At 43.2% G+C, this 26638-nt stretch overlaps 1 protein-coding gene across 2 annotated transcripts in view; it reads left to right on the top strand.

Moving 5' to 3' along the window:
• Positions 1-26638, top strand: part of KLHL3 (kelch like family member 3) — a 127281-nt gene that overhangs the window by 60731 nt on the left and 39912 nt on the right. For both annotated transcript variants that reach the window (XM_020282163.2, XM_020282143.2), the window contains exons 6-7: positions 11371-11480; positions 23665-23781. In XM_020282163.2, the coding sequence (XP_020137752.1) occupies positions 11371-11480; positions 23665-23781 (227 nt within the window). The remainder of the gene's footprint in view (positions 1-11370; positions 11481-23664; positions 23782-26638) is intronic.

Here is a 26638-nt window from a genome sequence, read left to right as displayed (position 1 = left end):
GTTTCTTGTCACCATTTTTTTCTCTGGCCAAACCCCTGATCAGGAGTCTGATCAGACTCTCATTTCTCCCTGAAGTTTGTTTCTGCGGACACAAATAGGACCTGTCGTTAAGGTGGTCTTGATGATGACGATGTTTGTAAGGATAACCCCAGTAGCCCGATTATGTATCCTGCTGACTCTTTCTGGGTTGAACCTTGACTGTCATGTTTTCTGCTGTCCCTTTTGTGCTCTCTTTCCCCTGTATATTCCCCATCCTTTTCTCCCTGGGGAGGGCTCCCCAGCCCAGCCTTTGAAGACGTCACTTTCTCGAGGGATGTGCTCAGGCTTTGCTTAGCAGGAGCTGAGAGCTTGGCCAAGGCAAACATGTGCCGGTGTGGTGGCAAAGGGAGAGTGTTTAGATGCCAGGAATTCTCTGTCTCCTCTTCCTTGTCTCCCCCTGCTAGCCCTCTCTTTCCACATAGAGTGTGTGTGTATGTTTGCACCAATAACACATATCCCATCCTTTTGTAGTTGGCTGCTATGATCGTCTGAGGTTTGGGGAATATGCTGAATCCCCCATCTTTAACAAAGGTACCTAGGCTCTTCTGGCCTGGCTCTGCCCCACTTTAAATACCCATGTTTTCTCACCTTGTCACTTTCACTATCTGCACATGAGATTCACCTGTGGGAGAGTGGGGACGATGCAGTTGGGAACACATCCATCTTCTTGGTGCTCCCTGGTCCTGATACTGTCGTGATGATTGGGTTCTATCAACACTGCAAATGTGTGTATGCACGTGTGTGTGCAGATATCCTGCTGAACTGTCCTTAGCTAGTGTTTATTGAGCTTTCACTTTGGGTCATACCCTACACTAAGCATTTTATGGGCCTCATCCCATTTAATGCATATAATAGCTGAAGAAACCAGGGCACAGAGAGGTAAAGGAATTTGTTGAGGTCACACAGCTAGTAGGGACAGAAGGCAGGATTCAAACCCAGACAGATGCTGACTCCAGAGCCAGAGTTTATAACTACCATATTCTGCAGCTTCCAGGCCCAGTTTGGACATAGCAGGCCCTGTGAATCAGTAACCAAGAAGTGTGGGTGACGAGAGGTGGCATTTTCCACTAGAAGTGTGTGCCTGGGAGCCTGTGCCATGTAGTCACCAAACCCCGACAAGCAGACAGCTGATGTCTGTCTGCCAGACGGAAGATGTGTAGTCATCTTGGGGTGGGGGAAGCACCATGTGGGTGTCTTTTTCTCTTCCCTGTTGGGTGGCTCCTCCCAGACACATGGCACCTGTTCCTTCACTCCCTGGGGGAGCCATCCCACCTTCTCTGGCTGGGGCAGCATGATCTGCAGGCTGAGAGTCTCCTCCCTGTCGTGCAGGTCTTCTGTGGAGCCCATGGCCGTCTCCTGGGTGGCTTTCTTTGTAGCCCTCAGCTGTGCACAGCAGGGAGGTAATTTTAAGGTGGCATAATGCAGAAGTTGATAAGACCGTGATGAAAAGACATTAGAAGAAGTGAAGTGAAGATTAGATTGTGCAGTGTTTAGAGAAGGAAGTAGAAGGTGATTCTTCACACTTTCTTCTTTGCACCCACCCACTGATGTGGGCTTTGTTTCCCTGGTCTCCTACTCCCAACTTTAGATGGAGCCTGGTGCTCTCTACTATGGCCGCTTCTCAAGACAGATCTGCTACCTCATACAAGGGTAAGTGCAGGAGTGTAGGCACCACTAGGGTCACATACAAGGGACAGTGTCAGCCCCTGTGGTCACAGGCGTCCCGGACCCATGCCTCGAGTGAGGAGGTATTTTAAGCCAACAAACTACAAAAAGACCTTACCTTCCACATCAGAACTAGGAATCAGACCAGCCACCACATTGGTGTTGAGTGACCCTGGGCCTGTTTTCTCCTTTCTATGGTGGGGTTGTATATCCCGCCTTGTTTCCAGGGTGATTTGGGGATCAAGGAAGACAGAGAGCAGAGCATCCTGCAGAAGTAGACATCACGCGGGGCTGTGCTGTGGGGCCTCCCTGCCAACCTCATCACCTGCGGTGAGAAAGCCTCAGAGCTGGGTCCAGGCTGGAGAGACAGGAATCTTGGGGTTACCACTGCTGTGGATCACATGCACTTTGGAGGACAAGGACTGTTTCTAGGACTGCTAGTTTTGGTTTCTCTTTTTCCAGAGGCACAGGCAGGTATGTCCTGTGCTGCCTCCTTCACCCTCCCCAGGCTCTGGCCAGCTGGGCTCTGCCTTCACTTGTCTGCAGCCCCCAGATTTGCTTCTGAACTCTGTTCTTTTTTCTTCTCCAAAAAAAAGGTTTCTTCTTCTTTTATTATTACTATTTTAGTACAGAATCCATCCCTGATCATTACAGAGAAAGCAGACAGGTAGAAAGAATATACCACAGGCCTACCCAGAGAGAACCACAGGTAACACCTTGGTGTATGTCCTTCCAGGTAATTTTCATTGTACATGCATATTTTCCAGCTTAGAAAACATTCTTAGCAGTACATTGTGAACATCTTTCCATGTTACCAGATACATTTCTCTCCCACTGTTTTAAAACTTTAGAGAATGTACTCAATAAAAGCAACTTACACTCATGACAAAAAAAAATGCTAATAGTACACAAAGGTATAAAATGCAAAATAAGTCTTCTTCTAGGCTCTCTCTCTGAAGGGATTAGAGGGAGTATTTTGGTATCCCTACAGAATTTGTATATTATGCTTTTTAACTTACACAAACAGAAGCATTCTGTACTCACTGTACTTTTGTTCAACTTAAGACAAAAATCTTGCAAATCTTTCCAGACCCTTGTGTGTGGCTGTATCTTATTATCTGCTGCATCATGTAGATGAAGTATTAACTTATTTAACTAGTTTTCTGTTGATGAACATTAATGTTTCCAGTTTTCTCTTTTATATAAAATGCTTCAGTGAGAATTCTTGTACATAATACTTTGGCATACACTTGCTCGTATACCTATAGGGTATAATCTTAGTAGCATAATTATTGGACCAGAGAGAATGTGCATTTCAAATTTTTTGATAGATATTGCCAAATTGCTCTCTAAAAAAGGTAACTTTATTTTTAAGTCCAACTTTTGCCTTCTAATAGGTCTATAGCCTTTCTGGGGAGAGGGTTACTTTGTCGGGGCTGGAACATCGCCCCTCTTTATCCAGCTGCCTGTTTGTTTTCCTGTTTGGAGTGGTCCTATCTCTTCCTGTTGTGGAAGTCCCTCCTGCTTCCTCTGGATTTGGTTTTCCCCCAGGGCTATGCCCTCAGATTTATGCTATGGTATATGTTATTCTGGGGTGGGGGGAGCGTGAGTCCCACATTTAGAATAGGACTGCTCAAACCCTTGCCTCTGCAAGGTATCTCTGATAGTATCTTAGTCTTCCTGGGTAGCTAGTAGCTGGGAAAGGGACCCTAGTGTTTTGCACAACTTTTTCCTTATACCTCATTATTGTTGTTTCCAGGGACTGCTTAATCTTTAACCTCAGAGGCCAGGGCCTGAGTTTATGGGGATTTTGTTGTTTGGTAATTGGACAGCCATGCAATGGGCCATCAGCAGGGCTGTTTGGGAAGGTTGTTAATGGGACCCCATTAATGAAATAGCAATTAAAATTCTTTTGACATGTTGTTTACATCAGTCTGCCAAAGCTGGGCTGAAACCCTCCAGCCATGGGATGGAAAAGCCATCGGATTTCACGTGCTCATGGTGGGAAATGGCCTTTTTGCGATTGATTGAGTCATTTGAGATTGTGGAACGAAGTAATTAAATTAAGGGCAGCAGAAAAATTTGGCAAAGCATTAAAAAAACATAAACTTCTGACTCAGTGAGGGTCTTCTTATAAAATTGCTGCTCCCAACTTAATCATCATGAAGTGATGATGATGGTGGTGATGGTGGGAGTTTCTACCACTTTTGAGCACTTACTACATGCCGGGAATGGTGCTACACACCTCACAGGCGCTATCTCATTTTGGTTACCTAACTCGAAGAAGTGGTTATTTTTTTCTTAATTTATAGGTGAAATACAGCTATGGAAGAGTGGTCATAATTAAATAATAAAAAAGAAATAATTTTTAATTAATAATATAAAAAGATAAAAATAATTTATAGAAGAAGAAACTGAAACTCTAGAGAGGTTTAGTAACTTGCCCAAGATCACATAGCTTGAAAGTGGCAGTGCCAAGATGCACAGTGAGGCCGTCTGCCTCCAGGGGGCTGTGTCCCAGCCCATCACTTACGTCACCACCCACCCAGGCCAGCGCAGCCTGTCCACTCCCAGAGGGGACTCCTGCCTCCCCTTGATTGTCTGCTTCTAACCTGAAGGTGGCAAATGAAGCAGTTGTGCACGTGTGGTTTTTGTTGCCAGCTCTTCTTTTTGTTGGGATTTTAGGAAACTTCCCTTGTTCAATTTTCTGGGTAACAGGTAAGTTCAGTGTTGAATTGATAGCACTGTTACCTGGGCATTTTGATGTAGCCCTTGGCTCTGTGTATGTGTGTGTGTGAGAGAGAGAGACAGAGAGAGAGAGAGAAGAGGAGGGATAATGGAACAATACATATATTTCTGGAGTTAAGTCAACATGGAAAGAGATCTCATTTCTCACCATCCCCAGGGAGGGTGGAGGTAATAATATTTAGAGTTTGAGGGCTGGTGGTCATGACCCTTCTGGGAAGAGGTCAAGGTAGGTCTCTGTTACTTCCCTGTGGGAGACAGGCCTTCTCCCTGGAGCAGAGAGGGTGTGGGCCTGGAAAGCTAAATATTGATTCAAGAAAGCTTGCCTCTTTTTTAATCCTGCCGAAATGTTTTGAGTCTGGTTGTATGTCCACCTGTGTCACCTAGTCTCTCCTGAAGGTGTGCCCAGTGGTTCTGTTCAGAGGCACCAACACCTGTTCCCTGGGGGTACTGGCCCTTGGAATTGTGAGGTTCATTTCATATCTGCCGGTCAAGGGAGTCACAGATGGGTTATCATTCCATTTGTTCTGGGCTTGTAAAGGCTTAGGTTTATTTTGTCCCATAAAGAGGGGACAAATAGGCTTAGGGCTAGCGTGGGAGGTTGCTTGAGCCCTAGGAAGTCCTGGAGAACGGGCAGGGAAGTGCAATGATAATTTTAGATCTCAATAAATATAGACATTGTGCTGGACACTGAGGATTCAGCTTCAAACAAGACAGATTTGGCCCTACTGTCATGGGGCTTCCAGTCCCAGTACGACAGAAAGACCTCATGTGATGAAGCAGGGTGATTAGGGCTATGATGATGATTTACTGTTTTGGGGGCTTTGGAACACTGATGAATATCATTTCATCTAGCCTGGTGAATGTGGGGATTAGGGAAAGACCTTAATTCAGGGGTTAGGTCTGAGATTTGAACCCAAGACTCAAGACTGACTACAAAATGCTCAGAACACTGCTACTCTAAGGTTACTTTTTTCTCTAAAAGAATGATCTTTATATTCATACCTTCCTCCTCCCTCTGTCCCTCCCCCTCCCTCTCTCCCTCCCTCTGCCTCTCCCTCTCCCCTTTTCCCCACCTCTTTCTCTTTCTCTCTCCAGCATCCCTGAGAGGGATTCTTAAGGTTTTCTGATGTCTATATTGAATATTACCACAGTGGCCTGCTCAGGACTGGTTTTTATTATCTTAGGGAATAAGGTACTCATCAGAATATTTGTTGTTATAATCAGGCAGCCTTGATTTAAAAACCTGGCTCTACTACTTACTGTTTTGTGAACCTACGCTTGTGACTTAGACTTTCTGAGCTGTTTCGGTAGGGTTTTTAGGGGGATTAAGTGACATAATATATGTAAAATACGTAGCGTGGTATTAGCTGCTGTTAGGAGATGCCTCACCTGTTCCACACCTGCTTCCTTGAAAAGACCTAACTCTGCCCCCAGAGAAAGCCCTTTCCTGGGAATGTGCCACTCACATCTTACTATCCTGTCAACATTGGGAAGATAGATGTGTGCTCCTTGGTAGGGAAAAGACTGGAAGTTTGTGGTGCCTCTCCCTCTTCTCCACAATTTCTCATCCAAACGGATGAGGACACACCCATTGTGTTTAATTAATTGGGACTTGGAACTTAAACAGTGTTTGTTACTTACAGTAAAGCTGGTTAATTAAAACTCTTAACCAGAACCCTTAATTGATGGACTTCTTTTTCTCTGTTTCCCACCCTCTTTAAGGAAAAGAGGCAAAAGGACAAGAAAAGTTAGAGTTTATTATTGGAGAGTTACCCTTCAAGGGGCTAGCCCTCAGTTAAAGGATACTCTGCCCCTGCACATGCGCCCCTCCTGCGAGACCTAGCGCGCCTGCTCCATTGCGTCTCCGGAGCCGGGCGCACCTCCGTGCTTAGGGGGTGCTCGCTAACCCTTCGTTAGACAAAGGAAGGCGTAGCTTAGGCTCTGGCTAGATTTCACTATTGCTGTTCCCTACACCCTGAACATGCTCTGAATTTTTCTGCTTCCCTGCTTTTGTTTATACTCAAAGTACCTCTCCAAGTCGTGGCTCTGTGGACTTTGGGTTGGAGTTACTGGTGCCTTGTCTCTTCTCTCTTGTGAGCCGGTAAGGTCCTTGTGGGCATCAGCTCATAATGTTTTCTTCATTTGTGAAGAAGCATTGCATTTGGTATATCACGTTATCAGTTATCTAGCACGTGCAATGGCCTCTGCAAATGTGAGTAAATTCCTATTTATCTCGTCTCGCTGAACATTTTCCATTATTAGCTTCTTGCATTAGTGTGCTACATTATCAGGAACCAATCGATGTCAATACATTGCTATTGTACAATAAGCCAATATTGGTACATTATTAACGTAAGTCCATAGTTTACATTAGGGTTCACTCTGTGTTGTACAGTTTTATGGGTTTTGACAAATGCATAATGTTATGTATGCACCATTATAGCATCACACAGCATAGTTTCACCATGCTACAAGTCCATTCTGCTCTACCTATTCAGTCCTTATCCCTTCTTCCTGAACTCCTGGCAAACGCTAATCTTTTTATTGTCTCTGTAGTTCTGACTTTTCCAGAATGTCATATAGTTGGAATCATATGGTATATAGCCATTTCAGGCTTGCTTCCTTCACTTACCAATATTCATTTAATGTTTCTCTCTGTCTTTTTGTGGATTGAAAGTTAATTTCTTTTTATTACTGAATAGTTTTCCATTGTGTGGATGTATCACAGCTTGTTTATCCATTAATCTCTTGAGAGACATCTCGGTTGCTTCCAGTTTTTGGTAATTATGAATAAATTGCTGCTGTAAACATTCATGTGCAGGGTTTCGTGTGCTGGAACATACAGTAAAACTGTGTTTAACTTTGTAAAAAACTGTCAAACTGTCTTCCAAAGTGGCAGAACCATTTTGTACCCCCACCAGTGATGGATGCAGGTTCCTGTTGCTTCCCATTCTCAGCAGCGTTTGGTGGTGTCAGTGTTTGGATTTGGGCCATTCTAATGCTAGGTCAGGTGTTATGTTTCCATTTTATGGATGAGGAAGCCAAAGCCTAGAAAGAAGTGACCGTAAGGACATGAACAGAAATTTTTCAAAAGAAGACAGAATAAAGGCCAACAAACATATGAAAAAATGCTCAACATCTCTTATCAGCAGGGAAATGCAAATCAAAACTGCAGTGAGATATCACTTATCTCCAGTAAGAATGGTCTTTATCAAAAAGTCTCCAAACAATAAATGCTGGCGTGGATGCGGAGAGAGAGGAACACTCCTACACTGCTGGTGGGACTGCAAACTGATTCAGCCTCTGTGGAAAGCAATATGGAGATACCTTAAAGTGATACAAGTAGATCTACCATTTGATCCAGCAATTCCACTATGGGCATCTACCCAAAAGATCAAATGACACTCTACAGATGGGACACCTGCACTCGAATGTTTATAGCAGCACAGTTCATAATTGCAAAGGTGTGGAAACAACCCGGGTGCCCATCAATACATGAGTGGATTAATACAATGTGGTATATGTATACCATGGAGTACTATTCAGCTTTAAGAAACAATGGTGATATAGCACCTCTTGTATTTTCCTGGATAGAGCTGGAACCTATCCTACTAAGTGAAGTATCTCAAGAATGGAAAAATAAGCACCACACGTACTCACCAGCAAATTGGTATTAACAGATCAATACTTAAATGGACATATAGGAGTAACATTTATCGGGTGTCGGGCTCGTGGGAGGGGGAAGGGGATATCATGGGTAATATACATAACCTTAAGATTTGTACCCCTATAATATGCTGAAATTAAAAAAAAAAGATGTGAACTCAGGTCTTCCTACTTTTGGCAAAGGCTCTTCACCACATTCTCCATTAATACACAGAAAGCAAAGCAAAGCAAACAGAAAACCAAATCATTGTTAAAAGTAGAAGGTGGTTCTCAGGCATCTTCTGGGAAGCAGCTGTGAAGAGGTTGAGTACACAGTCTTCTGGGGAAATCCTATTAGCCAGAGCATCCTGTTCCTGTTTTTTCTATCCCGTTGTCTTGAGTGTTGCTAACAGAAAGGGGACTGCGGGGCTTACGCGGTCTCCTCAGACTAAAGGGAGAAGGGAAGGCATTTTCCTCTTCGATCCCTTTCTTTGCCTCTTGCTGCTTGTGCCCTGCAAATCTCCAGGGCCCCTGGGTGCCAGCCCCGGATGAGAAGCTACGGCTCATTAATCCTCTTGCTCTGCCCCTCCCCACCAGACACTGTTTCCTGGGAGGATTTCTGAATGGGATTTCCATGGAAGGTTCCAGATGGGCAAAGAAACAGCCCACTTCAGAAAGAAGGGATCTAGACTATTATAAAATCCTGTAGTGCCCAAGAGGGTGAGAGATGGAGAGATTGGGGGCTGACTACTTTCTGCCTTGATTTGTCTCTGAGTATTTCTGATCCTCAAGTCACCTACAGTATTCATTACTGCACTTCTGTTGTCTTTCTTTTCAAAATCCAAGCCTATCTACGTTTGACTTTATGAACTGTAAGGAAGTTTTTGTTTCACAGCACAGAATTTTACTTTCTCATCTCCTCCTGTTCTCTTCACTCTTTTCCCTCCTCCAAATGTCAGTTTTTTGTGTTTTCTTTTTGTCAACCAAAGATAAATGTGTGAAGGCCAGATGTGGCTCTGGGCCACCGAGATGTGGTGCTGGTGTGTCTGACCCTCCTGAGAGCCGCGTGGTCTTGCCGAGCTCAGCCGTGGCACATCCGGAGAGCCCGATGTCCTGTGCTTTGTCCTGGAGTGCTGGCTTGTGCGGTGACTGCTTTTCTATCTGCTGTTTCTCGGGTGTTGCCAATCAACGGGAGGCTGTGTGGTCCAGAGACTTCTTGGATCAGAAAGGGGCATGGAGGGAGAATCCAGTTACTTTCCCAGCCTCCAGGCCAGGAATAAATTCTCCTCATCCAGAGGAGTTTACTCTTGTTTTTCTTTTAAGATCTTCACGAATGAACACTTTATAAATAACACTAACTGGTCTTAAATATTTCTATGGTTAAAAAGGTTTTTTTTGAATGTTTAGTGTAACAACAAAGCTTTAACTAAAGACTTTATTCCTTATAGAGAAGGAGACCAGCTTCTTACTCTGCTCACTTTATAACAGTTGCTTCCCTTCATAAAGAACCTGACTTTCAGATTTGCCTTGTTGTGTACAAACACTCCTGAGTGTCAAGGCGGACAAGCTTTAGCTGCGACCACAGCGGTGTCAGTAAGCTGGTATGGAGCAAGTGGGGAGCCCTTTTTGCTCTGGGAAAGATGGAAAAGATTGTTTATAACTTAATCTTTGAGAATAAACTATTAACATTTGGAGAATCCAGATGAAGGTGGGAACTTATATGGGAATTCTTTCGGTCTAAAATTATTTCAGCATAAAAAGTTGAAACGCTTTTTTCCAAGAAGCGATTTAAATCTTAAGTTCTTTGGTTTTTAGGAAATTGGTGAAGCTGGGTGTGGTGGCGTGCACCTGTAGTCCCCGCTTACTTGGGAGGCTGAGGCGGGAGGATCACTTGGCCAGCTTGGATAACATAGTAAGATCCCATCTCTAAAAAAAAAAAGGTTGCTGAGTGTGAGAAAGGGCCTTAACATACTCTGACTTTCCTTTTCATTATGCCCCTGCAGCAGCCTTGACATTTCACGAGCTCCCAAGGATGGAGGGACCTTGAATCCCATATAAGAGGCCAACCAGACCAAGTGGAGGCTGCTTGCAGTGGGCACTGAGAGGTGTCGCCCTTCAGGGTTATCCAAGAGGCTGCCAGGCTAGAGGGGTCCACCAGAGAAGGAAGGGGAGACCCAGAGGGCAAGGAGCACACATGCTGCTTGGGACAATGGTGTAGAGTTGTGTGAGAACTGAGAAAGGAACAACGTCTGGGTAAACGACATCCTGTCATTTCCAGAGTCTGCTGAACTAGAAACTGTCAGCCCTTGGGCAGATTCACCTTGTAGGAGCCTCGAGAAACACTTTTCTAGATCCTTATTCCTTGGGCACGGGAGCGAGGCTAGACAGGTGGTGTTACTCCCATTTTGCAGAAGAGAATAGCAAAGTCCAAGGAGATGATGCCATTGACCCAAGGACACAACTCGTAAATGGCAAAGCCCGGATGTGACCCTAGGTTCCTTCTTTCTGAAGTATATGATATTTCAGTGAAAATAATGCTCCGCAATGGCAGGATGATGGTCTGGGCAAACGTCAGGGTGGGTATTGCCCTTGGCATTTCCCTTGTGTGGACCTGAGGCTTGTGGGTTTTGTCCTGTTCTAGTTGTCCCCACATTCCCCTCTGTCTTACAGCTCCATGGGCCTGGCTGCTACGGACTGTTCCTAGTGGCGGTGGGGCCAACCTGTTGCCACCACACCTGGACGGAGGCTTAGCTGGGCCTCCTCATGAACAGACACTCAACTCTAGTAGACTTGACTTTGGGCAAGAAAGGACGATCCCATCTTTAGGCCTTCTAATGTTGACTTCCTGCAAGAACCCCCAGCGAGTTCCAGCCACGCGGCGGTTCTGACCCACTTTTGTTCGACAGAGCTGAGGGGGGGGGGTGAGGTCTGCAACCCTGTCCGTCTGCGCCCTGCAGGGAAACGAGCTCTATTAAGTAGGCAGGTCCCAGTGAGGCTTTTCTGCAGTGCCATTATTAATCTCGAAAAAAATGTAAACTCAGATCTCTCTGTCCTATTTTCGTCTGTGTGGATGTTCGGGACAGAGGATCTCACAGGGCGATGCCTTTGCTGCTGGATTGAAAGGCCGAGTTTCCCTTTAGTCAGGATGTCTCTGTCTCTGTCTGTCTCTCTTCCTCCCCCGCCTCCCGAGGACTGCTATGGCACTGGCTCACAGAAGGACAGGAGTGTGTTATAACTTTGTTTCCTTATTAACTTCTGCTTTTTTTGGAACAGAGCAGCACTTTCCAGAGGTGATGCTGGGGGAAGAGTTTCTTAGCCTAAGTCTGGACCAGGTGTGCAGCTTGATATCCAGTGACAAGCTGACCGTTTCTTCGGAAGAGAAGGTACGGCACGACTCTGGTGAGACAGGGGCCTCACCTGTCAGGTGGTCATGGGTGGGACTTGTGGTTTGGTAAGATCTATTTTTTTTTTCCCAGAGAGAAAAAAAGCTTTTTTAAAAAAATTCCTTTAAACAAAATAAAACAAACAAAAAATCAAACAAACCTTCTGGCCCATGGCCACTACATTCTGGACTCTTTAAAGAAGAAATGACAGTGGTGATGATGATGATGACAAAGCTACCCCTATTTACTGAACATTTACAGTTGGCCAAGCACTGTGCTAAGTGCTTTATGGTCTTCAGTTCTTCCGACCTTCACCATCGCCCTGTGAAGCAGGCGTTGCTGTGGTCCCTGTATTACAGAAGAGAAAGCTAGTTCAGATCCCTCTTCTCCCAGGAAAAATTTCTTTACTCCAGGAGATGTAGTCTACAGTGGCGAAAACAGTGTAAGCTTTACTGTTGGCCAGCAAGGTCCAGATCTCATCTCTGGAGCTTACAAATTAGTTATGTGACCCTGGCCAGATTCTTGGCCTGTCCTCTGTTTCTTCATTTGTAAAGTGAGGATAAGTGAGTATTAGAACATACTCCACAGGGTGATTACATGGGTTATGTAGTAAAATGTCTGGTATAGGACCTGGTACCTGGCAGGAATTCAGTGTTAGCTCAGTTTATCATTGACCCTGCACCTGGAATTAATGCCTTTCTCCTCCATGTTCCAGGATAGTATTCTCCTTGTTCTCCCTTTTCTTGTATGTAGTTAATTCTGAGCCACTTTTCGTCCCACACTCAACTGTGAGTTCCCTGATGGTAGAGACTATGTCTTATTCATTTCTGTATCCTCAGAGATGCCCAATAAATGCTCCTTGAATCATCTTAGTCCACTCTTAGCATCCAGGCTTGAGGTGCTTTCCTTTTTTATATCAGAGAGAAAACTGAGCAGAGAATAGGGTAAAATTTGCAAGCCCCTGCCTGCCATCCTAGAAAAGTTTGATGAAGAAGAAAAGCGGTTGTCTGATAGAACTGTGGGCTTCTCCGAATCTTCCAAAGGATCCCACAAGGGGACTGGCATGGCCAGCTGGATTCTCCCGTGGTGGGCTCAGGGAGGCCTCTGCTTCCATTGATCCTGATGGGAATGGCACCTTCGGAGAAGAGGGTGCCTTTGGCCAGGCCATAGGCCCCTTCCCACCTTAAACTCAGGAACAGAGGATGTCCTTGTTTCTTGCCAGGCATGTTTACTGCCTTCTCTGGATTTTGTGACCAAATTGGCACAGTGAGCTGGGGGACCTGTAGCCTCAGGGCCACATGTGGCCTTCTGGATCCTTGAGTGCAGCCTTTTGCCTGAATCCAAATTTCACAGAACAAGTCCCTCTAATAAAGGATCCCTTTTAATAAAGGGATTTGTTCTGTGAAGTTTGGATTCGGTCAAGGGTCCGCACTTGGGGATCTGGAGGGCCACACGTGTTTCCTGCCCCTTCCCAGTTAGTTGATTGGCTGTGTAGACATTGAGACAGTTGGTCATTTTGGGGCCTTCTTAAGCATGTTCTCAAGTGTAGACAGAAAAATATAAATGGCAGAATTTGGATCAATTTGGGGATATTTGGGTTGAGAGTAGGGGGACCCTGTCACCTGAATTCATGCTGGCCCATCCTGCTCCCAGATCATAGAGAGTTTTCTTTAAGTGAAGATTTATCTGAGCTGGCCGTGTCAAGTGGGGTTGAGGGTAGGGTGGACTGTTTGTGGAGAGGCGTTATAGTGCCCTGGAAACCACTCAGGCTTTGGGCACAGGCAGTCTGGGTTCTAGCCTCTGCTTACTGGCTGTCTGACCTTGAGAAGCCACGGTCTCTTTGAACCGTAGTTTCCTCAGACGTGAAATGGGAATTCTAAGAGTACCTCTCTTATAGAGTTGTCACAAGGCTTAGAGATAATGGATATAAAATACCAGTGCAGTGTTTGGCAGGTGCCCAATAAATGGCACTTATCATTGTAATTGCCATATCCTTATCCTTTTGAGGCACCATATCCTTTTGAGGCACCATTAAAAATGATAATGGTATCAATTTTGCCATTGATAATAGTAAAATATGCCCTTGAGTTAATTATATCTTCCCAGAAACAAAGAAACATGACTTTGTTTACACTTAAAAAATTGTCTGTCGCAGCTCTCATTAATTTACATGCTTACATATGAGTTGCTCTTTTTGTATAACCAGCATTTGGAATATAGTTATTTTTCACATTAATGAAATTGTGCATCATATTTGCTTCTTTGAAATTATGTGTTACTTAAGAATTATGTGCTGCTTTTCATAAAGTTGATTACTTCTGATCTTGATCCCTTTAGCACCTTTGATGTTGACAGCGTCAGTTTTAAGGCCTGTGAAAGAACAGTAGGGTTTGTTCTGCATTTTCTCTGGCTAAACTCATAGTTTTATTTCCCCTTAATTGATCATACATTGCTGGAAGTTACATAGCTGGAAGCTTCTGATAATTGGCTGTTTTTCATTTGAATGCTAGTCCTTCAGGCTTTGAAAATTCTGTGTCAGTTCCAGGAGACTTGGTGATTTTTGCTCCCTTTAATTACATTTTGTGTGATAAGTAATCTCTTGCATGCTTAATAGCCTTTCCTTTCAATACCATTTTATAGTGGAATTTTTTAAAGTATTTGAATTAATGTTATGGATCTTAAGTTAACATTCAACTGCACATCATGTTACATTTGCAGAAAACTGAGTTGGTAATCAAATGATGACTTGTGTTCAGATAAATCCACACCTCGGAACAGTGATATCAGCTATATTATGACTTACTCTCAGTCTGTAGCCCACTGGTTTCTTTCAACATATATTATAAAATGTAAAAAGCTTCTGCCCAGCTAAGGAAAAAATCGACATAGCAAATAGGCAACTTACAGAATGGGAGAAAATATTTGCACACTATACATCCAATAAAGGACTAATATCTGGAATCTACAAAGAACTCAAATCAGCAAGAAAAAAAAAACAACTCCATTAATAAGTGGGCAAAAGACATGAACAGAAGTTTTTCAAAAGAAGATAGACAAATGGCCAAAAAACATTTGAAAACATGCTCAATGTCACTAATTATCAGGGAAATGCAAATTAAAACCACAATGACATATCACCTTACCCCCGTCAGAGTGGCTTTTATTAAAAAGTCCATGCCTTCTTATGAAATACTATTGAGGCTTTTCAGAGACAGCTCTGGGTGAGTACTATTAATAATAGGAAAATGGCCTGCATTTTAGATATAGGTCAGGAATAAATTGGTTAAGTCTCTAAAAAAATTAATGTCAAGAATATGTTATAATGAGAACTACAGGTTAGTTTCTCTCTGCCTTGTGGCATTTTTAAATGTGTTGTTGTCTCCTGAAACTCTATTTCAGGGACCAAATTCTGATATCTTATCTCTTGGGAGGGAGTACCCTCTTGACTTCTTATACCTTGGATGAGTTTTACCAGTTTTGAAACTTTATGTAAATGGAATAGTGGTATGTGTATGCTTTTGTTTCTGACTTCTTTTGCCCGGAACGCTATTCAGCACATTATTTCTATTCTTCATAACAACTTGCAAGGTAGAGATTATTGTTTCCACTTTTCAGAGGAAGAAACTGAGGCTCAGAGTGGTGATGCAGCTCATTAACAATAGATAGCTCTGTGGTTTGAAGCTGAATGTGTCTGCCTCCCACGCCCCTGCTCTTCATTAATGTACCCCCACCTCAGCAGGAGGATGCGGAGATGAGTGACACCTCGTCTTTACTATTCAAGAGCTCATAGTCTGGTGGCCAGACAGACTCAAAACATGTATCCATAGTATGTGGCTAAGGGCAGTAATTGCTTATCATCAAAGTTCAAGTAAAGTACCCTGGAATATTTTATTTCAGGTTGTCAGAGGGAGAATTCATCATGGAGTAGGGAATATTTTAGCTGAAACTTGGAGAATGAAAATAGGATTTTGGAAAGCTGTTTCAGGTTGGAGGAATAGGAGGAATAAAGATATGGAAATTTGGAATAATACTGTACTTGGGGGGGAAAAGTAACCTTTGTGATGAGAATCCCAGGTCTCTGAGGGGGATAATGGGAGACGAGGCTGGGAATGGAATAGGGATCTATAAGAAAGCCAAAGAGCACTTTCTTCCTTAGGTCAGTGTTTGCCCAACTGTGCCCCATAAAACTGCGATATTGGAAGATGTTTATAGGTGTTTGGGTTAAAGAAAAAACTGTTCTCAGGTCAGACATATGTAAGAGACTCTGGCTAAACAAAGTAACCTGGTTTCTTTACTGCAGGGCATGTCAGAGCTTTTGTATGGTAATGAGCTTTGTGAGTCTTTAAAGGGGTTTGGGAACACAGTATGATGTGTTCCCAGGCTCGTTTGGCCCTTGAACCACTTTACTATAGGATGTCTCCTGCATTGAGTATTCTTAGGAACGTATTATGGAGAAGAGTCTTCAGGCCACCTTTCTTTGCTCACGCCAGATATTCTACTCGTTATTGCATCTGTTGATATTTCTTTTGGCAATTAATTTCCTTAGGGATTTATAATTTTTTATTGTGACTTCATGTTCAGAGGGTGTTATATCCATTCGAGTCTAGATTGCCCTGGGCTTTGGAAGTACCACTATAGACAGGCAGGTTTACTGGCTTGGAAATGGTTTTGGTGTTATTTTGTAGCTTGGGTATTCCCTATACTCAAGGATAAAGTGAGTTCAAACCCCACATCTGTATGTGGGTTGAGCCTGGGGTTCAGATTTCTTGAAGGTGTAGTTTTTACTCCCTGTCTTTCCCCAACCCCCCACACCCCTCAGCCCACAAGAGATAGCAAGCTTCCTTCCCCTTTCTCATAGCAGATGGGCAGAGTTTACCTAGTTCTAGTTTTACAGCTCGCACAAAACTGTCCACAAACAGCCTGTGGTCTAGACACTGTACCCAACAGGACAGTAATCCTCAGCTTAGAAGCCCATACCTGAATTACCCCTGTGAGCTATTTTGGCTTCAGCTTCCATTGAGCTCCCTGGCTTGAATTCTTTCTTATTTAAAGTATTCAGGCATTTATTTTTGCTTTTGAGTATAGCTCAAATGTTAATTTTTTTGTTAAGACATAATTTTCACATGTTTGGAGCTTATAGGAGAAGATTCCTTCCAAGGTGGTGAAGTCCACATATTGCCTGGCAGACGTCCTCATGCCTGTGTCATCCTGCACCTACCTGTAGGATTAGTGCCACTGAAGTAGTCTCTTGGTGTGCAGGCGTTTCTGTTAAACCATTGTTCTTCAGTGCTTTTCCTTATGCTTCACAGAATCATAGTGAAAGTCTTTTTTTTACCCGTTATCGGCAGTAGCAGAAAGCTGAAGAATTTCCAGGCTAGGTGATGTCACCATTTAGGTTTTTCATCATTTTTGGTTATCTGAACTCAGCTATCTGGCAGTATGCTATTGTAGGAAGAGAACCATATTGTAGGAAGAGAACCACACATTCATTCCTGCTTTTATTAATTTATTCATCCTCTCAAGAAATATATATTGAATGCTTTCTATGTGGCACATAGTGTATCAGTCACAGGAGAGACATTGGCAAACAGATAAATGTAAGCTATCTGCCTTTGTGGAACTTGTAATCACATAGAGGAGACAGAATTTTATCAAACGTGTGCACAAATAAATACACAGCTACAAACTGAAGTGTGATATGAGGGAAGTATACAGTGTGCTATGAAAGTGTAGATTGAAAGTCAGTGGTTCTAATTGTTGCCCTCTCATCAATCAGTTTGGTAATGTTGGGCAAACTACTTTGTTACTCTCTGCCTCACTTTCCTCTTTTGTAAGTGACTCTAGCTATTAATATTTCAATGAAGCAACTATAAGAAAGAGCTTTTAAATGTTGTGTAAAACCTTCAAATGATGGTACTTCCAGGAAGATGAATGCAACTGGGTAGGTTTCTAGAGTCTGGGGAGCCTTTAGACCAGGGCATCTCCCAGCCCGGGGTGTACTGGTAAATGTTTAACAACTGGCTGTCTAAAACACATTCTAAAAGCCCTGATTCATTTGCTGATTCACTGGCTGATTTCCACAGTGTAAATATTTCCATCAAGGCTGATTTCTAACTCCCAGTGTAATGTCACTAAACATGGAGCTGGGGAGAGACACACACAAAGGGCTCCAGCTCCAGCACAGCACTGTGCCCAGTGTGGTGTGTGACAGTGAAGTGGGAGTGTGGTTAACACAACTCTTGTTAAGCATTCATTTATGAAACAGAAACAGGAATCTGACAGAATCATTCTTGCATCTAGAAGTGCTTTCTCCTTGCCTTAAAAGCATGGCGATGGATTTGGCCATTGCTATTGCCTCAGTCTCTGGCAAAGGAACAGGGTACCCAGGGGTGTTGTCCTAGGAGGGTGTAGAGGGCTGTAATTAGGATTATAGGTTTAGGAACTTAGTTTCCCGACTCGACAGTCTGCCCAGGCTTTTAAAACTAATTGTGCCTCTGAGATGCAAGTTGCATAATGTCTGTACCTGGGTTTTTGGACTTAGAGGTGAGTTGACATCTCAGATCTACCTACTCCTTCCTGATCTTGTGACCTTGGACAACTTGCTAACCTCTCTGAGGGTGTTTCCTCCTCTGTAAAATGTGAACGGTGACATCTACTTCTCAGAGTTCTTTGGTGGGTTAAACGAGATCATCTGTGTAAAATGCCTGCCAATCTGGTGGTGGTTATTGATAAAGTTAGTCCTTCTCAAATACTGAGTAACAACTCAGGTCCATGGGCCAGAACCTAGTTATTTCCCTGATGTTGTCAAAATTAGCTTCTTTCCCTGCTCCTATGTTTTGCTGATAATCACCCTTAATTGGACTTTTCCCCTTGCCTAGTCACTGCCCTGCCTTTTAAAACACAAATCCCCCTTCTTGTTTCTCATAACACATTTTAAAAGCAGGAGTGATGAGTGATGAGGAGTAAAACTCAGAGTTTTACCGGGGCACGCAGGTCCTGCCTGCCTTGGCTGCCGGTCTCACCAGAGAATGGAATGAAAGGGTCAGGTTCACCTGGTGTTTTCTGGCCAAGGCTTGTGCTTACATCTGAAGTGTGGTGAGCTGGGAACTATGAAATCTGATTTTCTCCAGCTCTTTTCCACATAGTAACCTTGTAGCACTTAAGAAATCGGTTTTAGAACATGAGTCAGGGAGGATATGATGCTATTGCTTCGTTGAAAAGTGAAACCCTATGTGTGCCTGTGGGCAGATTATTTCATCACAAAAAGTGCTCTCATCTGAGTAGACGTCACCCTGTCCCATGGTGGAAGGCCCAGGGTCTCTGCTTGGATTTTATAGACCAGGGGTTGACACACTTTTCCTATGAAGGACCAGGTAGTAAATATTTTAGGCTTTGCAGGTTATGGCTTCTCAGCTCTGCTATCGCAGTGTGACAACAGCCATAGACAATATGTAAATGAGTGAACATGGCTGTCTTCCAACAAAATTTTATTTACAAAAACAGGTGGCAGGCTGGATTTGGCCTGTGGGCTGTCGTCTGCAAGCCGCTGTTATTAGGCATTTGAGAGGCAGCTAAGAATAATGGGCAAGAGCATGAGCATTGGAATTGGGTTTGTGTGGAGCCCAGCTCTGCTTCCTTTCAACTCTGGTACTTGAGCAAGTCACTTGATAAGGGATAAGAGAATCTATGAGTTATCTTGAGAATTCAGGGAGGTGATGTCTATGAAGAGTCCCTTGATGGGAGGTGCTGTTGGGAAGGGTTTTAGGTGCATTGAAGGCTAAAGCTAGTCAGAAGCTTATTTGCTTGTTTTTTTTTCAAGCATGAAATCTAAATGAAAAAATATGTGGCCTTCTCTAGCTGCTGAGAAGGTCACCATGGTTGCCGAGTGCTGTGGCTTTCACAGCTGAGTAGGTAAACAGTGCAACTAAGCGGAACCAGTTAGACAAGTCAAGCCAAAAATAAAGATAAGGTTAAATATCGACTTTAGTAGACTCAGCTTGCTTTTTAGCTTTTATAACAAAAAATCAAGCTGATTGATGGAAGAAGAATGTGATCAATAAATCTTATCCACTTGAAGGACTTGTAGTTCATTCTCCAGGAAAACTTTTTCAGTCAACCACCTGGTGCTATGTTAGGCAGCAGAGGAGAAGGTGCCAAGACAGCAGGTGCACTTCTCAACTGGCAAGAGCTCACATTCGAGGAAAGGGCAGTAGGAGGAGGCTGGATAACCACATACAAAGCAGTACGGACTGTGGCTGCTCACCAGCTAACCCAGGAAAGCCAGGCTTCTTCATCAGCCTTTGACTCTGCCCTACCGCCGAGATTCCAGCCCTCCCCTCCCTAGCCCCACTCTCTGCTTCAGCCTAGGCAGTTTCCTCCCACCTCCTTCCATGCTTATTCTGAACTAATTCCCCATGCATTCATTTAGTCTGAGTTTGTAGTATGTGCCATCAAATAAGAAAAGGTCCCTGTTCTCATGGATCTTATGGGCTAGTAGAAGAAATACAATCATTTGTAAAACATGCTATGGGGGTGAGGAACATAGCTCTATCAGAGTTTACAATAAAAAAAATGACCCAGACAAGGAGAATTTCTGTGGTGTGTGTTTGTTTGCTTTTGTTTGTGTATATACAGGTTATTTGATACAGAAATGGGAGCAAACTATACATACATACTGCTCCTTTCCTTTTGTTCTGCCCTATTCCGTTCCATTCCCTTCCTTTTCTAATTGGTTTTCTTGCCAAATTCAAGTTATGCCCAACCTGACTTAAGGATATATTTAGGTAATAGGACCAAGTATTTTAGGGGTAAAGCATTGTTAATGTATCAACACACAAAAAACATGATCAGGTTAAGAAAAATTGGAGTGTTTCTTTCTCCCCTGGCAGATAAAGCTTTCATTTCAGTTTTCTGCCATCTTGTAAATTTTGTTGTAGTTTTTTTTTCCTTTTCACATAGAATTTCTTTTCTTTTACTCTCCACTTTTTATTTTGAAAAATTAAAAGCTTATAGTAAAGTTTAAAAGAATGAACATCCACATACTCTTTGTTTAGACTCAACATTTTGCTTCATTTGCTTTCTCTCTCTCTACAGATTTAATCGTTCATTCTGCCAAACCATTTGACAGTCAATTGCAAACATCATGACACTTTACCCCTAAATATTTTAGCATGCATCTCCTAAGAACAAGGAAATTCTCTTTTCTAGCCATAAAACCATCATCATACCAAAGATATTTAACATTGGATATAGCAATATTATGTAATATATTGGTTATTCAAATTTTCTTAGTAGTCCCAAAAAAGTCCTTTGTAGCTCTTTTAGATCTGTAATCTAATCAAGGTTCATATTTTGCATTGCATTGCATTACATTGCATTGATTGATTGATTGATTGAGACAGAGTCTCACTTTGTTGCCCCAGCTAGAGTGCCATGGCATCAGCCTAGCTCACAGCAACCTCAAGCTCCTGGGCTCAAGCAATCCTCCTGCCACAGCCTCCTGAGTAGCTGGGACTACAGGCATGTACCACCATGCCCGGCTAATTTTGTTTTTTTCTATATATATTAGTTGGTCAATTAATTTCTTTGTATTTATAGTAGAGAGGGGGGTTAAATGGTGTCTCTACTATAGGGGTCTCACTCTTGCTCAGGCTGGTTTCAAACTCCTGAACTCAAACGATCTGCCCGCCTCAGCCTCCCAGAGTGCTAGGATTACAGGTGTGAGCCACCGCTCCCGGCCTGCATTGCATTTAGTCGTCATGTCTATAAATCCCCTTCATCTAGAACTGTCTAGCTTTTTGGAGTGTCTTTCATAATAACATGGACAGTTTTGAAAAATCCAGTCCAGCCCTCTTGTAGAATGTTCCAAACATAGAGTTGTCTGAGTGTTTCCCTCAGACAAGATTCAGGTTAAACCTTTCAGGAAGAATACTACATTGGGGATGCTGTGTCTTTCCCATTAAATCGCAGTCAGGAATATAATATAAATTTGTCCTGTTATTGGTAATGTTAAGTTTGATCCCTTGTTTAAGGTGGTGTCTGTCAGATCTCCCTATTTGAGAGTAGCATCAGCAGATTTTGGTATTTGCGGATGGTCCTGGAACCAGTGCCCCACGGGTACTGAGGGATGATGCCTGTATCTAATGGTATGGATACTCTTTAATAATTTCTCCATTACTGGGCTTTAGGTAATTTCCTCCCCTCCCCATGTAAGTAAGTAATATGTGACCTGTGGGGTGATACTTTGAAAACTGTGCGTATCTTGTTTCTTAACAACTTTTGATTTTAGCGTCCGTTGGTGATCTTTGTTGGATCAGTTATTACATTGTTGGTTGCAAAATGGTGTTTTCCTATTCCTATCATTCTATGTTTATTAGCTGGCATTTTTTTTGTAAAAAGAGACCCTCTGATACTTTTTTTAGTATCCTTATGGACTCATGGATTTTTTGGTATTGTGTTATGATATATCGCATTTTTTAAAAAACATAATATTTTGTATTGAGGTATGATTTATATATAGTGAAATAGACAAAGGTTGAGTGTATAATTTGATTACTTTGGACAAATGTATATCCCCATGTCATGCCCACCCTAAACCACAAAAAGTTTGCCTTGGTCTTTTCCGAGTCATTCCCTGACCTCCCTCCCCCTGAAGCAGTGCTGATCTGATTTCTTTCTTCATTATTCTCTTTGATGTTTAAATTGTCCCAAATATTGGCAATGAAAGCCCCATGGGGTTGGCTCTGTGTCCTTCTGACATGTCCTCAATTTGTGAGCACTTTCTTTCTTTTGGGTACAAAGAAGGCGTTTGTACCCAAATTCTTTTTAACAGCTAAAAATAGGATTGTTGTCCCTCTGTATTTGTGGGTTCCACATCTGTGAATTCAACCAACCAGGGATTGAAAATATTATACAGAGTTCCAAAAAGCAAATTTTGAATTTTCTGCATTTCAAATACTACATTGAACTCATGTGGATGAAGTGATGTACAGGCATTGTATTAGGTATTATAAGTAATCTAGAGATGATTCAAAGTATATAGGAGGATGTGCGTGGGTTATATATGAGGGCTGTCTGGAAAGTATCCAGCCATGTAATATGAAAAACATATTAACAATGACTGGATACTTTAGCCCCTGTACAAATACTATGCAATTTTGTATAAGGGACTTGAGCATCAGCAGATTTTGGTATTTGTGGATGGTCCTGGAACCAGTGCCCCACGGATACTGAGGGATGATGACTGTATCTAATGGTATGGATACTGTTTTAATAATTTCTCCATTATTGGGCTTTAGGTCATTTCCTTTGTTATCCTGTTACAACAATACCGCAGCAAATATCTTAGAACGTATATTATTGTGCACATACGCATTTTTGTAAGCTAGAGCTCCAGACGTGGTATTTCTAGGTCAAAGTATGCATACTTAAAGTTCTGATTGATCTTGCCAAAGCTTTCCCTCCCCTCTTAAAAAGCTATATTAATTAACTTTTTATAAGTATTGCTAAGTTATCCCAGGGCCTCACCAATATTGAGTTCCATCTGTCTGTGTGTATATGGTGGCACAGAGTTTGAATTTGGACTTACCCTTGAGTAGAGTGAACATTCAAACCATAAGCCCTGGTTTTTTTGGTTCCAAAGCGTCCAGTTTTGATTTGCATAGAAATGAAGAGGTTAAACACAAGGAGAAGTTTGTGCCATTCTCTGTCACTCGGTGTCACATTCACCATCATAGCCTGCTGCAAACAGAGGGCATTCTTATTATTTTTATTCTGCATCAACTGTATAAAGAAGATGAATGAGGAAAGGGGGGCCTGAGAGGGTGGCAACATTGCCCCCTGGGTGTGAGTCTCTTAAGCAGTCTTTATAAATTTGGTTCACAGTTACTGTTTTGTATTTCTAACCTTAAACAACTACTAGAACCACTTTTTATTTTAGAATGAGTTATGATGATTCTACATTTGGGATAGCAGCCTCGTCATTGTGTGTGTGTGCGATCACTCTCTAAAGCCAGCTAGTAAAACTATAAGCCTTTTTGTTTTTGCTTTATTTTAAATATTGAATCTTAGGTTAATCAAATACCTCTGTAGATGACTTGCCACTTTTTCCCCTTTTTTACAGATTGAGAGTTGTTTGAAAGCTTTTGTCTCTTTGCTAAAGTACCTGGGTTGCTTTTCTTTACAGGTGTTTGAAGCTGTGATTTCATGGATCAATTATGAGAAAGAGACCCGTTTAGAGCACATGGCAAAGCTGATGGAACACGTACGACTCCCTCTCCTACCCAGGGATTACCTAGTTCAGGTGAGTGCTGCGTGCAGAACAAAGCACTCCCCTGTCCACCCAGGCCTCTAAGGACTAGCAGGGCCACCCCGGCTGTGTGCAGTGGTTGAGGAATTTAATGGGTCTTCCGTGTGGGTGGAGGGCATAACCCACTGGGTTAGTGTGAGGGTTGGTGACATAAAGTTTAAGAGCATAGGTATGAGAATAAGACACTTGGGTTTCAGTCCCTGCTCTACTGCTTATTAGCTTTGAGTTTTTATTTAATCTCTTCAAACCTCAGTTCTTTTTCCATAGAACAGATGTGATAACAGAGTCCAGCAGGGTTGTAGTGGAGACTAAGGCAGTATGAATAGGCAAGTTAGCTGTTTAGCACGGACCCTGGCATAACCCGTGTTCAATGAGCTTCTTTTACTGTAGAGGGCCATGCAAGAAGAGTTGTTTTCATAATGTTTCTGTGTTCCCTTTTGGTCTTAGTTTTAGGCAACTTGGAGCCCCATTCAGGACTGCAAAAAACAATTCCTCATATGGAATATGGAATATGTAGTGCTCCTCTTCCTCGGAAAAGGAAAGAACAATGAAGAATTTTGGGGTGCCCTTGTGGTGCCACATGTTTTCTCACTGAATTCTTAAAATAACCCTGGGAGGCAAAGATTGTAACCCATTTTTCAGAAATGCGGGCCTCGAGGCTTATGGAGGTTGGGGTTTGTCTGGGGTCACCAGCCAGTGGGGGAGAGGGTAGGATTCAGATGCACGTGGGTCTGGCTCTGAAGTACGCGCTTCTTCCACTAAGCTAGTGCCATCTTCATTGCTCTCTGTTCTGTTTACCCATGACATGATTTCTTTTATGTAGGAAATGGAATTAGGCACTTTTGCAAGCAGGCGAAAGATAAACTTTAAAATATATGACCAAAATAAGACACTAGAACAGTAGGCCGTCCCTCAGCTGTCCCCGAGGGGTCTCTGGAAGGAAGCGAGGGTGTGGTGCAGGAATAGGAGAGGAGGCTTCACCACCCGGCTGCCCAGCTCTGTTATTCCCCAGCCATCGGGCACTTTCTTAACCCTTTTAAACCTCAGTTTTCTCATCTGGTAAAAATAGCACACCGTCCTTACAGGATTGTTTGAGGATAAAATGAGATAATCTGTGCAAAGCCTATAACACCATGTTCAGTGAATGTCACTGATGTTACTACTGTCTTTGTGACTGCTGCTGTGAGTGGCAGTCGTGGGTGACATAGTACCCTCATGAGCACTTGTAAACTCTTCTGCTCGTGACACTGTTGATTGATCACAGGCCTAAGGGGTCAGTGAAATGGTCTCTGAATCTCTGTCCTTCAGCCTTCTGCTCAGGCGCTGAGGAGTACATTGGCAAGCCAGGCCCTGCATGCTGCAGGGGTGGTGCCACTGCCACCTGGTGGCAGCATATCCTTCCTGTAGAAAAGGTCCCCTAACCAAAGCTCCCAGCGTCAAACCTCCCACTGTCCTGTGGGAAACTGCCTCAAGGTGGAGGTAGGTGACCGGCCTCCAGTGTGGTCTCGCTTCCACGGGGAGGGTGGTGGCTTGGGGACCTGACTTCCAGGGAAAGCTAAAGGGGCCTTCACAGACCCTTGGTCACAAACTCCATCGGGCACTTACTGCTGAAATGTAACAACCTTAACCCATAGGAAAGGGTTCCTAGGCTTATTATGGCGAAGTAAAGTAGGATTCAGATCTGGAAAAGAAGGGGTCCAGAGGCAATGGACATGAGAACTATTTATGTGGGTCCCCTCCATTTTTTTTTTTTAAACAGCTTTTATCAGGCATCCCAGAGTGAACGCCTCTGGAAGAGGATATTTCATTAATATTCATTTGACCTTGAACTTTAAAGTAGTATAGCCTGCTGGGGATGGTGATAGTGGTGGAGGAAGAGGGGGAGGAAGGGAAGGCTGTGGGCGGACCTGGACCAACACTGCCTAACTTTTGGGGGGACTTTGTTTTTTTTTTTTTTTGGCAATAACTAACATTTATTAGGCTTTTACTAAGCATTTAAAAATATTGTACTAAATGTGTAACATGCTATATTGTTATAAAATTATAAACTTTGTGCAATTGAATTGTACAATTCAGTGGCATTAATTGCATTTATGATGCTGTACGAGCATTAACTGTATCAATTTCTAAAACTTTTTCATCACCGTAACTTGAAGCTCTGCACCCACGAAGCACGAACTGTCCAGGAGAGCTTTTCATCCAAGTTGAATAAGTTTTTTGTACATTTCTCCTTTTTCCCAAGATTTTCTAGATATCCTCCCCCACCCTTTTATTTTTTAATGGACCCTAATAATTTATGATTTGTCTCCACCTGGCTCAGTGCCCTGGTGGGAGGGTAAAAAAAAAAACCTTCTATGGAATCGGAGTGTTCCTGGGGACTGTCTCTGGGGAAGGAGGTGCTCAGAGGTGGCAGTGGCCTTATCTCACCAATCCTCCTTTGCCTGCCAGCTCCAGTGCTGCCCAGCCAGTGATGGCCCTGGCCATGTTTTTATTTCTAGTGACAGATGGGGAGACTGGAGAGGCTTAACAAGGCCTTGTACGTGACTGGCTTGAGGGCTGAGATAATTGGGGTGGGAGACCCTTCTCACTCTCTGACTGGACTTGAGTTCTTCAGGGTCAGAATCCTTGTCTTGTTCATCGTTTTCGTCGTGGGGGCCAGCACAGGGCTGCCCAGCCAGAAGACAGTCAATCAGCATTAGCTCTTGAATAGAATTGATCTTTCCCAACACGAAGTGGCCTCAGGAGACCACATTGCTCATTCCAGATGTGTCACAATGTGATCCGGCCTGGCCCAAAGGGTGGAGAGCTGAGAGAGCATCAGAATGGCTTTACCCTTGCCCTTGCTCATGGA

Source organism: Microcebus murinus, chromosome 21, assembly GCF_040939455.1.
Source record: "Microcebus murinus isolate Inina chromosome 21, M.murinus_Inina_mat1.0, whole genome shotgun sequence".
NCBI lineage: Eukaryota > Metazoa > Chordata > Mammalia > Primates > Cheirogaleidae > Microcebus > Microcebus murinus.
Note: the sequence above shows the minus strand (reverse complement) of the source record. Positions and strands in the feature narration are given on the sequence as shown.